General features: G+C 37.5%; 1 protein-coding gene across 8 annotated transcripts in view; it reads left to right on the top strand.

Moving 5' to 3' along the window:
• TRPM3 (transient receptor potential cation channel subfamily M member 3) overlaps positions 1-15,996 on the top strand; it is a 472,413-nt gene that overhangs the window by 323,646 nt on the left and 132,771 nt on the right. For all 8 annotated transcript variants that reach the window (XM_052777050.1, XM_052777047.1, XM_052777055.1 and 5 more), the window contains exons 4-5: positions 4,212-4,425; positions 7,417-7,541. In XM_052777050.1, the coding sequence (XP_052633010.1) occupies positions 4,212-4,425; positions 7,417-7,541 (339 nt within the window). The remainder of the gene's footprint in view (positions 1-4,211; positions 4,426-7,416; positions 7,542-15,996) is intronic.

Below are 15,996 nucleotides of genomic sequence, written 5' to 3'. Positions count from 1 at the left end.
AATGGCTGTTTGAAAAGCTTTAGTGAATTAAATACATTCCTCCTAATTGAGTGCATCCAATGATACATTTAATATGCACAATAAAAAGCTAACATGTTTGCAGCTGTAGATGAAATAAAGTTTACTTCAGTGTTTTAAGCTTACCGTTTCTTATGGTGCGTGGAAACATGAAAGAACATCAATAGAATTCCAATGTACACAACCAGTTTCTTAGACTTTCTAAAATTCAGATCCTCAAAACATCATACTTTATTGAGGATATTTGTAAATCAGCCATATAAAAAGGTATCTTTCTGCTTTTAAAATATATTGAGTTTTATCAAAACTATGTAAAAAGGATCTTAAAAGCCATCAGTGCTTTTGAGGGAAAAGAGACTTAATCCTGTAATTTGCATAAACCATGAAAAAGGCAGCAAACATTGTTTTTGTTATAGTAAATTAATACTTAAAGAACATTTACAGAATTTAAAAGATGGTGTCCTACATGGAGAAAAAGGGGAAATAACACAGAACAACATCTATTCAAAGCCCATTAAAATCAATGAGCGTCCTTCCACTGTTTAACAGAACTGGGATGATGTGTTAAGATGTTAAGAAGAATAATAACTTACAAGGAACCCGTCCGGTTTCAGTCTAAGTGACAGTTTTTCTGTTTAATTTAGTGAGAATTATATCAGGCCTATTTTGTATGTGAAAATCACACTTTGAGGGAATCAGTCTTTACCTTGAAGAAGTGTCTGCAGTGACGGAATATTATTTAAGGTAGGTGAAATAGCCACCCAGTACCTGCATGCATCAAAGAGAACTAAAGGAGCAACTTTAGACTGAAGATCACAAACTGTTCTCTGAAGAGATTTTCTTTGAAGACATACAACAAAATTCTGAATCTTTCTATTTTATTCACTGAGACTCTCATCTGCAGTCATTCACCACATACTTTAAAGAGACAGCTGTGCTTGAGTAACAGATTAGTAATTTTACCACTTAGGAACTTTGACTTTTGCCCTAGGAGATTGGAGTCCAACTTGCAAGCATCTGTTTGTTTGACTGATGATGGGCACAGTTATTTTTCAGGAAACCACTTGATAAAAAGGTGAAACAACTATTGGTGTCAAATGGCATCCTTGCTGACTACTTCTGTGCTAGTTTAGGGATCAGATGGGCATGACAGCTTGAACCTGATGATTTACCATTTCACAGTGTTATGCTGATGTCAGTCAGGTCAGTCCGTGGGTTTTTTGGTTCAAAACTGTACTTTTGCTTCCTATCTTGCCCTGGTCTGCTGACAGATAACAACTGAAGTCTTGCATCCTATCCATACCCCACTCCATAAAGAAGGGATTAAATCATTTGCCATTAGAACTGATCATTTCTACAGCTGACAGATACACCAGACATAGAATTTCAGGGTAACAGAGCAGTGGTTTAGCTTAGATTTACATTTAAATTTGAAATCTGCCTCTGGAGGCTATAGCAAAAGAATTCAGGAATAGCAGAAATACTCATTAAGATTCTAAACAAAAACTGAAAAGGCTGAATATTCTGCTACAAGATTGAAAGAAATGAATTTTTAATATGAACAAAAATGGCCTTATAAGTGTTTATTCATAATTTAATGCATACTTTGAAAGTGATGACAAAAGAATTCTCTTGTACTTACTAGTTAACATGTTAAGTAATGGCAAAAGAGTAATCCCAAGCATATCAAACTGAAAATGGCCTCTGTAAGAGCAAAAATGAATCAGACAGTCAAAAAAATTAAGGTCTATGCACAGAAGAAAAATCATGTTTGTTGCCATTGCCCTGCTCAAAAAACTTCTAAACCAGTAAAGCTTATCCATGATGATTTAAATTTTAATTTATGTGAAAAAAACTTTCAGATTTATTTTCGCTTACATTTCCTCTTTATAAAGCAAAATGAATTCTTATCATAGAGGGGATTTGCCTGCAGTATAAAGAACAAGCAGTTGTTTGTAATAAAAGTTGTCTACTTTTCAAATAAATGTAAGAAAATATTTCTTCTTTGTGATTCACTATTTAGATTTATATTTATTGAAATTCAGAGGTCTTAGTGGATAAGAAAATGAAAGAGATTTTTGCCAGTTAATACATAGGCTTAAGAAGATAGTGAAGTCACACATTCTGGGGTATAAAACAATGCTAAAGAATAAAAAAAATGGTCACTGGCTGAATTAGATAATACATATCTAATGTCATTTCTGCCTTCATCTTAATATCATCCTGGATGATGCAGTGGCCTCTGTTTTCAACAAGTTCGTATGGCCATTACTAATATGAATTAATTATCTTCTTAAAACTCCCAGTCCTTCTTCACCAAAAACCAGAGTAAGGTACCAGTGATCCCAAAACATAATCTCCATAGTTTGACCAGCAGAGGATTCATATAGGCCCCTTGAAGGATGTTGTCTATCTATTAGTGCCTGTGGTGTTAACAAGGCATTGCCCTTTGCAACCTCAGCTCTCTCTAAGGGCAGAGCAAAGGGAATAAGGATCAATCTCCTTACAACCCCTCTGATGTCTTAAAACTTTGACAGCCCTCGAATTCTAATCAAAATTATTAGCTTCACCATCTGGTGAGTGGGATCAGGTGCCATGCAAGATTTTCTCAGCACTGATACAGAAAATTGAATGGGTAGCTACTGAGAATGCAGTTCTTGTATGTATAAGCTCAAGGGTACATTATGCTCTTGTCAGACATGAATATTGTATGTTCTTTGTCCATTAGCTGTTATGAATTTGCCTGGCTGCTGCAGAGAACATTACTGATGCACTGGAGTGAATGTGCATTCCAAAGTTCTTGCTCAGCTTTCAGTTTGGCTGTGACCCCTTGCTTTCCTGTAACTATTTGCCCAAATGGACTTCTGCTTCCGGAAATGTTAAGAATAGTTGTTCACTGTGCAACAACCCATTCTTGCAAAGAAACCTGTCTATTAGCAATTTCTTCTGGAAAAAGTCCTCATTTCTTGCTCAACTAGAAAGAAGTCCACTTTACTGTCATATGATTTACTAAAAAAGAACAACATTTTGGCAAGAAATACTGATTAGACATGTTAAAAAGGGACAAAATTATTACATAGTATATGTGGATATTATACTACCTGGTATGTTACAATAAATAAGTTAGAACTAGGCATTCCTCTGACTGAAAGCAAGGGACCCTGTGTTATACACCTGATGGCTGTGCTGACAACCTGTCAAGGGAAAGCCTGCTGAAGTAACTCTATATGCGTTGGTTCAATCAGAAGTTTGATAGATAACTGGCTTTCTATAACCTGTTTTATTCAGTTAAGAAGGTCCTTCCAGATCTTACCAGCTATAGAAAGAATTTTATCCTCTTACGGCCCGTTTCTGCTATGCAACTAGAATTCAAAAAAGTATCATCTGCCCTGTCACGGGCTTTGTGAAACCCTTCATACATCAGCAACAGAAAGAGCAGGAGAAACAGCCTAGAGAGCCAGGCTTGTCAGAAAGGGACAGGTATGTGTATGACATGGTAGTGCTGTAGAAATTTTGAAGACAGTTGTTATCTTTGAGCACACGCAGATGGGCATGACCTCCCTTGGGGCAAAATGCTGCAGATGTAGCACAGAAGAGCCAAGAGCTGGAAGTGTGTAAATGAGTTTCAAAGCACTTTTAGGGTCTTGTGCCCTGTTAGGCAAATTCATGAATCTATACAAATCAGTCTGTAAGTTATTCGTTCATGTGAAAAGTACCTGCTTAGTAGCCTTGCTCAGTTTAAGCTTATGTGTGCTTGCACAACCGAGCTTGTTTCTGTTAGTCCTACCTTTTGAGAGTTTGATTTTATTAACTTGAAAATAAGATACAAGTGAGCGCACAGTTGTGAGTGACTACCTAGGTCATCTTTGGCAGACCACTTAAATTTTTCTCCAGTTTTTGCAGCCATAGAGTAAAGACATTTATCTTTCAAGCCTTGCTAAGCATATTGAAACAATTAATGACTTAATGTCCTAAATAAAGGAAAATTGCCCAGCCTGTGAATTGCAAGTGTTCCATTATTCCTAGTTTCCTAGTTTTCTAACTTTCAAAAAATCATCAAGTTAGCAATTAGTTAGTGCTTTTGTCATAAAGGTTGCCTTTTTTCAGTGATCTATTGGGCATAGATCGTATGTATTAGGAACCAGTGAGTATAACCAATCTTTTTTTCTCTACTACTGCTCTTATTTCTGCAGTATGTACGTGTGTCTTTTGACACAAAGCCTGACCTTCTTCTGCATCTGATGACCAAAGAGTGGCAGCTTGAGCTCCCTAAACTTCTCATCTCTGTGCACGGGGGCCTTCAGAATTTTGAACTTCAGCCAAAACTCAAGCAAGTCTTTGGAAAAGGCCTCATTAAGGCTGCTATGACAACTGGAGCGTGGATATTCACTGGAGGAGTAAACACAGGTAACAGCAATTGAAATGAAAGCACAGTGGCATCTAGGAGATTTCATCACAGAAAAAAAATTAGGACTGATGAGATTAAGAAGCCACTCCATGTTTTATTTTATTAGTGTTGGCTGTACTATGTGCAAACAAGAAAATGCCAAGTTCATACCAGCCTGGCAGCTACCAGGGAATAAAAGATTTGCTAAAGCATGAAAAGCACACTGGGGAGCTGAAAATAAAGCCTCCTCTGAGGCAATTATATTAGTATATTGCCAGTGAAGACTTTATAAGATCAACACTAAGCTACAGGGAGGGACTACTAACCAGAAACCGAAGTCAAACTCTTATTACATAAAATGGAAAACATTTTCATCCAGAAAAGACCTTTATTTTATCTTATAAGATGATCTGAAGTATGAAAGGAAAAACGTTTCTGTTTTGTGGACATGGTGGTAAACTTTATTGTGAATAAGTGTCACTTTTTCCTTTCTTGTAGACAGCTTGACCTAATTTTTTTCTATTACCCCTGCAGCAAGAGCAATAACATTGCCATTTCTATTCGAAGTTCAGAACATCTAGAACACACCATATGGGTTTCCTAATGACCCAAGATAACAGCTGGCCCAGCTCTGCTGGGAGATGGCATGTAGGTTTTGGGAATAAGCTGCAAAACATAGTTCTCCAGATAAAAAATGTTGGGCAGTGGCTTCCCAGTTACCCTTCCTGAATGAGGCAGAAAGGAGGAGACAGTCAGGGGAAAGTCAAAGAGTTCTGCTAGAGATAAATGCAAAAAGCTTTAACCTAGGACATGTACTTGTAAATTCTTACATCACTGTCATTTGCTGCAGTAACAAAGCTATAATTTATTACTCTAGTAATCCCACAGAGTGTGTCCTCTTACTGTTTATGGAGAACTTTGTAATCACTCTATCATGCATTAATTTTAGTGCATTGTGGATCAAATCCTACATATTTGAATATGAATGCTTAATAGGAGTCTTAGACTTTTTAGTTTCCAGAGCACATCAAATTTAAAACAATATTCAATTTTATCACAGCAGCAATATAAATAGCAAAGAAGAGGCATAGCTTCTGGAGTGTTAGATAAATAGACAGACTCACATGTATGTAATATCCCCCACATCTCTGCAGATCAAGGAAAAAAAATCAGGTTAAATGTTGACCTGTGTACTGTGATGATAATAGTTACGTTATTTGCCAGATACTTTTGTAGTGACGATGGCAAAGACAGATATAAATTTTAAGTTAAAAGCACATTAGAAAACTGTAGATATTGTACACTCATTGCAGTGGATTACCACAGGAACTGTAGGAATCAAACTACAGAAATTTTGTAAAGAAGGACTGACTATAACATTTGCATTTGGTAAGTGCATGGCTGCTTCATACCAGTTTTCAAATCATCATAGTTACAAATGCCAAAACAATACAAATGAACCAGGAAAGTCAACATAATTACTGTTGAAAAGGATTTTTTTTCCTGCATCAAAAAATTACCTAGACAAAACAATGAAGTTCATGTTGCTGTGTATTATTTTAAAAACATAATCCAGAAGCAGTTCTGCATTATCAGTTAACTCTCATTGCTGTTTTGATTTCTGGAGCAAAGCAGTTGATTGCTCCAGGGCTAGGTTTTCAAACTGTGTAGATGAAAATTAAGTGTCTTATCTCTATGTGAAATTGTACAAATTGAGAATTTCTGAGTACAGTCTGTTCTGTTGATGATGGATTTTTAAATCAGACTTCTCTTAAGGAAAAGTATAATTGAAAAATCCTGAAATACCGCTGTTGGATTGAGAATCAGTGATGTGACAAGGATGATGCATACCTGGCTATAACCATGACTGTTAAATGACTTAAACAAGTTGTTCTGAATATTCATGTCATGCTGAAAGTTGATTATTCTACATAACAGAAGTTTTTGCAGTCTGGATGGATTTACCGCTTTGAATCCTTTGGGTTGCTGGATCACAGCTTAATTCATAGCTGATTGCAGGTACAGGGGTTTTTTTTCATTTTCCACCACAGGAAGGAAATTAGACTCCAAGACTCAGAGGATTTGTTAGGTTGTGGGGGTTTTTCTTACATGGTTCATTTACAGTGCAGAAAAACTATGGCTAAAATCACATCTATTGTGTGACTGTTGCAATTCCAATCCAGTCATCTTGAAATTGTGGATTCTGAACAAGAAGCAAACACAGAAACTGAGTAACAGATAACAACCACAGTAAATCCACAGGTCTGCTTCAGTGCAGCCACATCATAAAAAGTTATTGATACACAGGTAAAGAAACTATTTTATGAAAAGGAGGGAGGAATGGCACTTGTCCTCTGCACAGAGATCCACAGAAACATGGATAAAGCTGGCCTAAAGCATACAAGGAGCGTTACCAGAAAGCACGTGGAAGAGAGCTGGGGAGCAGTCATTCTCTCTGTACTAATTTCTGTTTTCTCACTGATCCCCAGCGGGTTTTCTAATATTCTGCTGGAAGCTATCTCAGGTGACTGAATTTGTTCAGAAAGAATGGTAGAATATCTCACCACAGAGTAGTGTAATGATGTTTTCACATTGCTGTCCTTTATTCAGACAGAAGGGAACATTTGTGTGCAAGCTACACTTTTGGGGGGACTTGGTGGGGCAGTAATTCCTGTGCTTCTTTCTATGCTTGGGAAGGATACAAATGCTTGCATGCACATATGTTTGTGAATACAAGTGCAGATAAACAAGTTACAGTCAGCTGTCAACATTTCCATTCTTATTTCTAGAGCTGTATAGTTTTTTTTCTTGCTACTTAATATTTTTTAAATTTCATAAAATGGACTTACAGTATTACTGTAATAATAATAATAGGAATATATTCATAGCTGTACTTAATTGTAGGTATATGCATAGGTGTTCCCTAAAAAAGAATTCTATACTAAATCCATACCATAATGAATAAAAAGGACATAATTATGAATTTCTATTTTATGCTGTTTCTTTCCCAGGAGTCATTCGGCATGTTGGAGATGCACTGAAAGATCACGCCTCAAAATCTCGAGGGAAGATCTGCACCATCGGTATAGCTCCCTGGGGGATTGTGGAAAATCAAGAGGATCTGATTGGCAAAGATGTAAGCCCTATATAGACATAGATCAACTCCAATTTATATAAATATTCCGGTTATTTTTCCTTTCCTCTCCATCCCTCACTTAACAATTCCTCATAGAACTAATGTCTGCAGCAAAGAATCAATACATACACAGGATTTCCATTATGGTTGATAGCAGTTTTGACAGGGCAACCATATAAATTCCTGCACTGTACGTTCCTTAAAAATAAATGATAAAGAAATTTCATTAAATGCTAGTTTCATCCTTAGAACACTATGAACCCTGAAAAGTGCCTAAGAAAACACTGATTGCAAAGCTTGAAGTCTGGTTTATTTTGAAACAATACTATGATGCATTGCTTAAATTCAGAATTGCAGACTGTCCCCCTTATAATACATTCCATCCTATATGTTTTTATTACTGCAACTGTGAAGAGTCTTATAAGTGTATTGGACATGAGATCAGACCTCAAAGAATCATTGCTTCAGTCACCTTCTGAAGGGCAGAGTAGGTGTCTCTTGTATTCTTTCATATCACTCTTCTCTTTTAAACCTATACTGTCACTCAGAAAGATTAAACCCCCAATTTTAAATACATGAATAGTTTACTTACACTGGTTATGTGTTACCTGAAGTTTTTTGTGAGCCCTTTTTTTACCTCACCTCTGGTCCACACCCAAGCAATCTGCCTGAGAATCAGCTAGCTTTGAGTAGAGAAGAGATATAGTCTTCATTCTGCCTAATGAACATTTTTCTTGCCTACATTACTCTAAACTATTCTTCTCTGTATGTTTGTCCATTAGCAAGTTGGGGAGGGGAAGAAGATTCAATTATCAGTTAGGTCAGAAGGAATTACAATGAGTATGAAGAAATCGATCCAACTGGAATTCATTGCAATTCACTATTAACGTATAGCCATTAGGGGGAATTGTACTAGCATGGGGTTTTGTACTCTAATACCACCAGCACTTGTATAATAGAGTTACCAATACATACAAACAAGCAGGATGGGACTCTGCAGCAGTAATTCTGAGCCACTAATGAACTCTTCTGAGATGCACTGTATAAGGTGACTAGCAGAAACAGCTAATCACAAAGACAAGGTGCGTCTTGCTAAAGAAGTGTAATGTACACTTCAATTTCAAATATGTAGTCTTTACGGACAGTGCATGCAGTTCTGGAAGCGTTCTAAGAAGAAAGCAGGCAAGAAAGGACATCAAATTAGTCATGAATTTTGAGCCGTCGTTATTCCTGAATTAGTTATTTCCACCTGTTGGAAACTTACCTACCTCTGTTCTCAGCTAGTCACCACCTGTTAAAGAGGCTCTGGAGCCTTCTTCCCCAGAAAGAGCTAAAGAAAGAAGTTGGTTTCCGAGCTGTTCCAGCTAACTGGAACAGCCCTCCCTGATTTCTTATTTCTTTAAGAGACTTTTTCCTCTAAATATGCTTCAAATTTAACAGGAAACCAAGAAGTTGTATGTTAATTTTAAAAAAAAGCTTGCTGGTATATCAAAAAAGGTTAATACTTAGTCTGATCATAAGACAGAAAGTGACAAAAGTTTAAAAAACAGTAAAGACAGCAAATTTGTGTAAAGTCTTCCTTTAATGCAGCCACAGTTATATCACTAAGATTACAATTACAGGGTCATCACTAAGGACAAATAGTTCCCAAATGTATCTGTGACAGACAAAATTGAAACTTTTCTTCCAAACCTCCTGGCCCCTAATATTTTCATAAAATGATTGGTCAATGGCATGATGCAATGGTGAAGCACTTAGGTTTTATCCATCTCTAATGCACATGTAATGATACTGCTTTATGCTTACCGATATTGAATTTCATATTCCATTTTATTGCCTAGTGAGGCTGCTTTATGAAGACTTTCTTTAACTCTTCATAGTCCACTGAAATATCTGTAAGCTTTTCACACTCTCATTAACCCCAAATCCCTTACAACTGTAGTAGGCCACTTATATCACTAAATCATCTTAGTAACACTCAGTCTTTGCAAAATTAACTTTTCCTTCTTACTGTTTTCAATCCCTTCCCCTCAGCTTTCCCCAGTTACTAATCCCTCAAAGGACTTTCCCTCTTACCCAATGTGTGCAGTTTCTTTAGAATCATTTGGTGAGGAAGCTTTTTGAAAATCAAAGCGTTGTATTGACTGGCTCATTAGAGGTGAATGCTGTGAAATGAACCAAGAAGGGGAAATATAAATAGTACCATAAGCATGTAAAATGCATCATCATTAAGCAAGAAACAAAGGCCACAAAGGATTATGCGGGAGGGGGAAAGTCAACCAATAGTAAAAGGCCTGTTGAACTCCGGCATCAATGTGGCTTTATGCCTATATGCACTATGTCTAGTTAAATTATGATCAGAACTGAGGAGTTGTCAAAACATACCCTTCCAGCACCAAATGGATACAGAAAATTGTCTCAGTCATCGCATTTGGGGAGGGGGGGGAGAGGAGGGGAGTTATTGCCATTGCACATGCCCCAGTGCATGTTGCCTCCCTGTGCCTTGTGGTAAGTCTGGCGTGCTCAGCAGAGCTGTGCGTCTTCCAATGCTCCAGCCCTTGCTTGGCCTGTATGGATCTTGAAGTCATAGCCGAAGTGTTTTATTACATTTACCAGTCCATCCAAATCAGTCAGCTCTTGGGAATACAAAGGGCTTTCCTCAGACCCATAATGAGAACTGGCCAAGTTAAGAAAATTATTACTGTTGTTTGCTATTTGTTATACTGTGATGGTTAAAGATCCCTAAGAGACTTGTCTCACTCCAGTACTGTAAAAGCAATATAGCAGAAAATAGTGCCCCTCTTAACACACTTAGATTCTATTTTAAAAACAAAGTGTACAAGGGAAGGGTAGTTAGTTGCCTTATGTCCAATTTTCTGACAGAAGACTGAGAAAGTAAGGTGGCTTACTCAGTCTTGTAAAAAACTCGGATTATAAACAAGTTTCTCCTACATACAGAGCCATTCTTCTTTTTAAAAGAGTGCCCTTTCTGAGCCTTTGGAGCATGCATGTCTTTCCATTTGGAGACTGTTCAGTCCTCAATTGGGTTTAATTCTTAGTCACCTCAGTAGGAACAGTGCCTGGATTACAAAGAGAATACTGATTTTAGTACTTGCCTTTTGCTCAATGAAATCATTCAAATAAGTTTCATTTTTAGTCCAAAGAAGCTAGTATTTGAGACTTAAATCAAAATATGGTTTTATTGTGTGACCCAGTGAAAAGGACGTTTCCAGCATACTGTGATACGTCGTTGATCAGTCAAGATGCTGTAGTATATAACCAAATAACTTAAATAGAATTCTTTTTAGTAATGAAAGTTATAAGGGGGGGGGGGGGGGGGGGAAACACTTTTTTACTGAACTAATTGAAACTAAAATAGAGCTTCTGTGCTGCTGTGCTGAATCACTACAAAACCCATGACACCCACTCTTCCATGCCTGCTATAAAAATCCTTCCATATGTGGATCCAGCAGGTTGACTTAAGGAGAAATTCCTAAATTCTCTCCAAATTTCTTGGGTTTTATTTGTCTCCCTTAGAGTACTGTTACAGCCGTGGATTATAGTCTGTTTCCCTCCCTGTGTTACTTCTTTGATCTTTCAGTTACGCTCAACAACTAGAGTATGGCAAAACTGAAGCTCAGCAGAAATTTTGGAAAAAGTAAAATACTCATTCTTTTTAACAAGGCTTTAGTCAGTAAAAAGGAGGCAATAGTGGTCGGCTTTTATCATTTAATGCAGCAGAATGCACAACCCAAAACATACGCCAACTTTGTAGACTTGTGCATAAACAGATAAAAGTGCTACATAAAAGCAAAATATATTATCAGAAGGAAAACTACTTTCTCACAGCAAATTTATATCTATATAATAAAAGTATATTTATTATACAAATATAGATAACATTATATATACTATAATATATAATATAATATTTTTATATATCATATATGTTATATATTTTTTTAGTCTTTATATATATATACCCCTTTCGTGGACTCTGTGTTCCAGAATAAATTACATTTTTTACTTCCTAGAACTCAAATGTTGAAAGCACAATTGTTGCAGTTGTAGATGTTCTTTATGGACTTCACTAATAACAGATACCTGTTCTTTTGTACTGCTCAGAATATTCAGAAAAAATAAATTTTATAAAACTGAAGCAATGAATATACTGCTAGTTGAAACCTACTCTCCTATGCAGCTGAAATCATAAAAACAAGGAGCAAATATTTTCCCATTTTATATAAAAGCTAAATTTGTATGGTACTAAACATAAGTTGAATACAAACATCCTTAGATACTTCTTTTGTTAAAAAATAATGCCTGGCTTTGTCAGTCTGTTTCTAGATAATGCTTCTGATCTATTAAAGACTGCAGTTTCAGAGTAACCAATTTTTATATTAGTGCAGTTGCTGAATTTTATAACTATAACTGAAGGTAACAACATGTCATCAACAAAGTTTTCTCCAGGATACTCAAATGGTACTCACAGCAGAGCTCTTCAGTCTTGCTCTACCTGCTCAGTTATATCTTCAGCTTTTTTCAGTGTTGATTTGGATGGTGGAACAGGGAGGAAATTTAAAAGCTGGAAGGTTGTATGCACTTTGGAGGGCAGGGTCACAACAGAGAGGTTAGAAGTCAGCCTGTCATGGAGCGGGTGCTAGCATGAACTTCCCAAAATCCCTGGACAATAACAGACTAGACAACTTCTTCAGGAAAGTTGGGGACCTTCCATGTTTTAATGGGTCACCAGGTAGTCATTAATATTTAACAATTCAATTACATCATAACTCAGTGCTGTTTCAGAAGGATGAGTATTATGCTGAAATTTAGTACCAGGACTGATATATGACCTTGGGAATCATTCATTGTTATGGCACGGGGCACACATGAGGCCAATGTCTAGTTATAAGACAAGTCAAGGAAGAGCAAACAGGAGGTGCAGAAAACATAACCAATGAGGAAAGCTTACAGCTTAAAGAACTGGAATTGTTTGCTATATATTACAGCTGAACTAACTGAGAAAGGCTTATTTTCATCAACACACCAAGTCCTGCCCACTCTCTTCTCCCTGATCCCATCAGTAAATGCTTTGTTATAAAGGACTTCGCTCTGTCAGTACAAAGTCCCTTTCATTTTCAGAATACCACCTACCTCCCTGTGATTGCCAAAGATTATCCAAACCAGAAAAACTGTGCATTCAAGAATTAGCTTTGCCTTAGAATTAGGGTCTCCTTACCATTCATGTATATGAAAAAAAATCATATAGCGGTCAAGCTTGATAGGTATGTGGCCAGAACTCAGCACTTTAAACCACGGTCTTTAAAACATGTTCTGGTGAGTATTGTCAGAAAGACCAGCATTCATATTACCTGCTCTGTGTGTGTATACCAGACAACAGGTACATCAGATTGTCAAGATGGGCTACATGTTTCCTTTTCATTCTTTCATAGTAATCTGAAAAATGTTAGCTTATAGCATGAGACTACTTCCTTCTGTCTCTCATACTTCTTTGTTTTGACAGCGTCAGAAAGATTATGTTTTGATTTAATTGTTTTCTGCAGGTTTCAGAAAAACGATAAAAGTTACAAATCTCAGGCAACTAATTAGTAAGTGTATATTACCTTATTGTCGTTGGATTTGTTGTTACCAATTTTGACTTGGGTTTGGTAGATACTTTGCAGTTATCATTCCAGAAGTATGTTATTCTTTGAGAATAAATTGAATTGCTAGGGGGAAAAAAATTACAAATAACCATCAATAGTTCACAAGTTTGTTTCACTGTAACTTTTATCCAGTGTCAAAGTATCAGACCCCCCTTGCAGGCTGCATCAGGAAATAATTATTACTCTAAGGAAAGGCATAAGGAAAAGAGATTCAGCTCTCTTATCGCTAACTACAAGGTGGGAAGCATGCCTGGGGCAAAGCTGGGGACTGGCATATTTGTAGCATATATGGAGAATTTGGACCATGATGCTTCCAGGATCCTTTAAATTAAACCAGCAACTACTCTATTCCCTGGTGTACCCCAGTGAGGCTGCAGAGAAGGCTTAATTTGAACAACAGCTACTACTTTTTGAGAAGCAAAGCACGCATCTCTTTCTTTCTCCTGCGCTACTCTGAACACAGTAGGTTTATTGTAAGTTCTTTCACCTTTCACCTAGCCTTCACCTAGACTGCTCAGGTCCATGTGTTGGATCACATGGCACATGCATGCTCATTGTCCATGGTGAGTTACCCTGAGCGATTTTTCTAGTGCTGTCCCTACGCTGAGTGTCATATGCCCACAGGGAATGTAAACAGAGTGTAACAGTGCTTTTAATTCAAGCTTGCTGCCACCTCAGGATGCAAAGGCAACTAACTGCTCTGGTTAGCCCACCACCTCGCCTATTGACAGAATGCCCTCAGCCCGTGCAGCCTTAGTACTGCTTCACAGCATGGCTGCTGTCGCATTCATTAACCTATATTTAGAGGGGTTGTCTTGAGCATAAGTGCTTCCTTTCAACTCTGCAGAGGAAGATGCGAGACGACATTATTCCCTCTTCTCAATGCAGAAGGAGGATAAGAAAACATTGCAGTCAAAGTTTCCCCAACCTTTTAACTTGCCTGTAAAATGTAAGGGATTGAAAAGAACAGAGGAATGGGAAGTGTAAGAGTGAGAAATTGAAAATCTGCTAAGCGTTGTGTAAAAGCAATTCACCTCAAGGAAATAGCCTCAAAGCCTAGGATTTTCCTGCCTTCCTGAAGATTTTGCTTATCCTTTAATCAGGAAAAGAGTCTGACTGTGTGGTTTGTGCAATTTATTATTTTAAAAAAGTATTTCAGCTGTTGAACTGTGCATGCTGTGAACAGCTCAATTGAAAATAATTTTATTCTCATTTTCACATCTATAAAATTTATTAATCATAAGATTCACCTTGTAGCTAAACAGCAGACACAGAATGAAAGGGAAGACTTCTAAACTGCCCTGCAGCAGCATTACTAAGTCAATGTGTGGAGGCTTTGGTGCTGCAACTTATTAGAACTGCAGATCAAGCTGTCACCATTACACAGTTTTGAGCTGTGGCTCTCAGGGACAAAGCACAAGCTGTCAGCAGAATTGCATGCGCAGCAGCTCGTAGTCATACAATGAAAGGGCAGCTCAAGTCATTACTCTTCTATCAGATCTTGCTGGCCTGTGCTTGCTATGTATTAAGAGGTGGGGCAAGTACCAGTTTAAAATACCTGTAACTGTTTTAGTTTGATTTTATTTGATTCTTAGGCATGTGAGGAAGAACCTTCTTTTTCTTTCTGACTGTGGCATGGGACGCATGGTTTCTGTGTCTGTAGAAGCTAGTTAATGAACATGTTCTAGCAGTATATTGCTGTTTGTTAAGCTATATGTGCTGGTAGAATAAATGTTTTATGAATGGGGCACCAAAAGAAACAGTACAAGAGAAACTTGAGCCAAAGCTGTCACCTATTCTCACAGTGGAGTGCACTGCCTTGCTGCTGGCCAGCTGCCCTCTTGGTCTTCTCAGACCTATTTCCTCCCTTTTGCAGGATGAACAGCTTACAGAAGTAGGCTCTGTGTGACAGCTTATAATAGCAAAAGAAGTCAGTGGCTTTCCCCTTGCCATCCAAGGGTTCACCAAAGTGCTGCAAGCATTCACAAGTGAAAATAATAGAGAGAGATATCTCTGGCCAAAGTATTACCAACACATATTATTTATAAAGAATTACATCTCAGTTAGAGAGCTCTTTAGACTAAAAAAAAGGGGAGCGAAGCCTAGGAAGAAATTAATAAGTTAATATATTTCTGTCTGCAAGTATTTTTGCCAAAACTTGAGTGTACACTTTTGTGCATTAAAAAGCAGAAGATCTTGTTAGATTTCCAAAGTGAACAGTGCCAGAGCTGTGAAGAAAATTCCTTGCAGATGAACTATAGCCCAGCTGAGTTTTGTAAGTCATTTCAGCATTTCTTCAGCTAGGACTTCATTTTACAAATTTTCAGGAGTTTTGTCTTTCCAAAAAGACAAGACATATGTAAACAATACAGTGAATAATATTTCTAGGAATTGTCTTTGAATGATCAGCCAGGATCCCTTGACACAGCACAAATTCTTTTGCCACATCAGTGCAGTCTTAGATATGTCACTGGAGACCCACCGAAGTAGCTGACAGCCAAATGTGGCCCAGTGCTATTATTTGGTCTGTCTGGAGGCTATGAGTCAGATAACTGCAACAATTTACTCTGCAGAAGAGTTTCTCCTGACAAAAACAAATCAGCTGAAGTGTAGCAAACTCCCCATTGAATGGAAACTTTCTAAAGCTGTTGTGAACACAAGCAACTGCCTTTGTACTATGCTAAGAATGGGCCAACAGTTTTTTCCAAGGAAACTGTAAATGTGGTGTAATATCATGTGTGTGTGTGTGTGTGTGTGTGTGTAGTCACACAGACCTTTGGAGGACTGAC

The sequence above is a fragment of the Harpia harpyja genome, chromosome Z (genome assembly GCF_026419915.1).
Source record: "Harpia harpyja isolate bHarHar1 chromosome Z, bHarHar1 primary haplotype, whole genome shotgun sequence".
Taxonomy (NCBI): Eukaryota; Metazoa; Chordata; class Aves; order Accipitriformes; family Accipitridae; genus Harpia; species Harpia harpyja.
The sequence above is the reverse complement of the archived record's forward strand: the minus strand, read 5'-3'. Positions and strand labels throughout refer to the sequence as shown.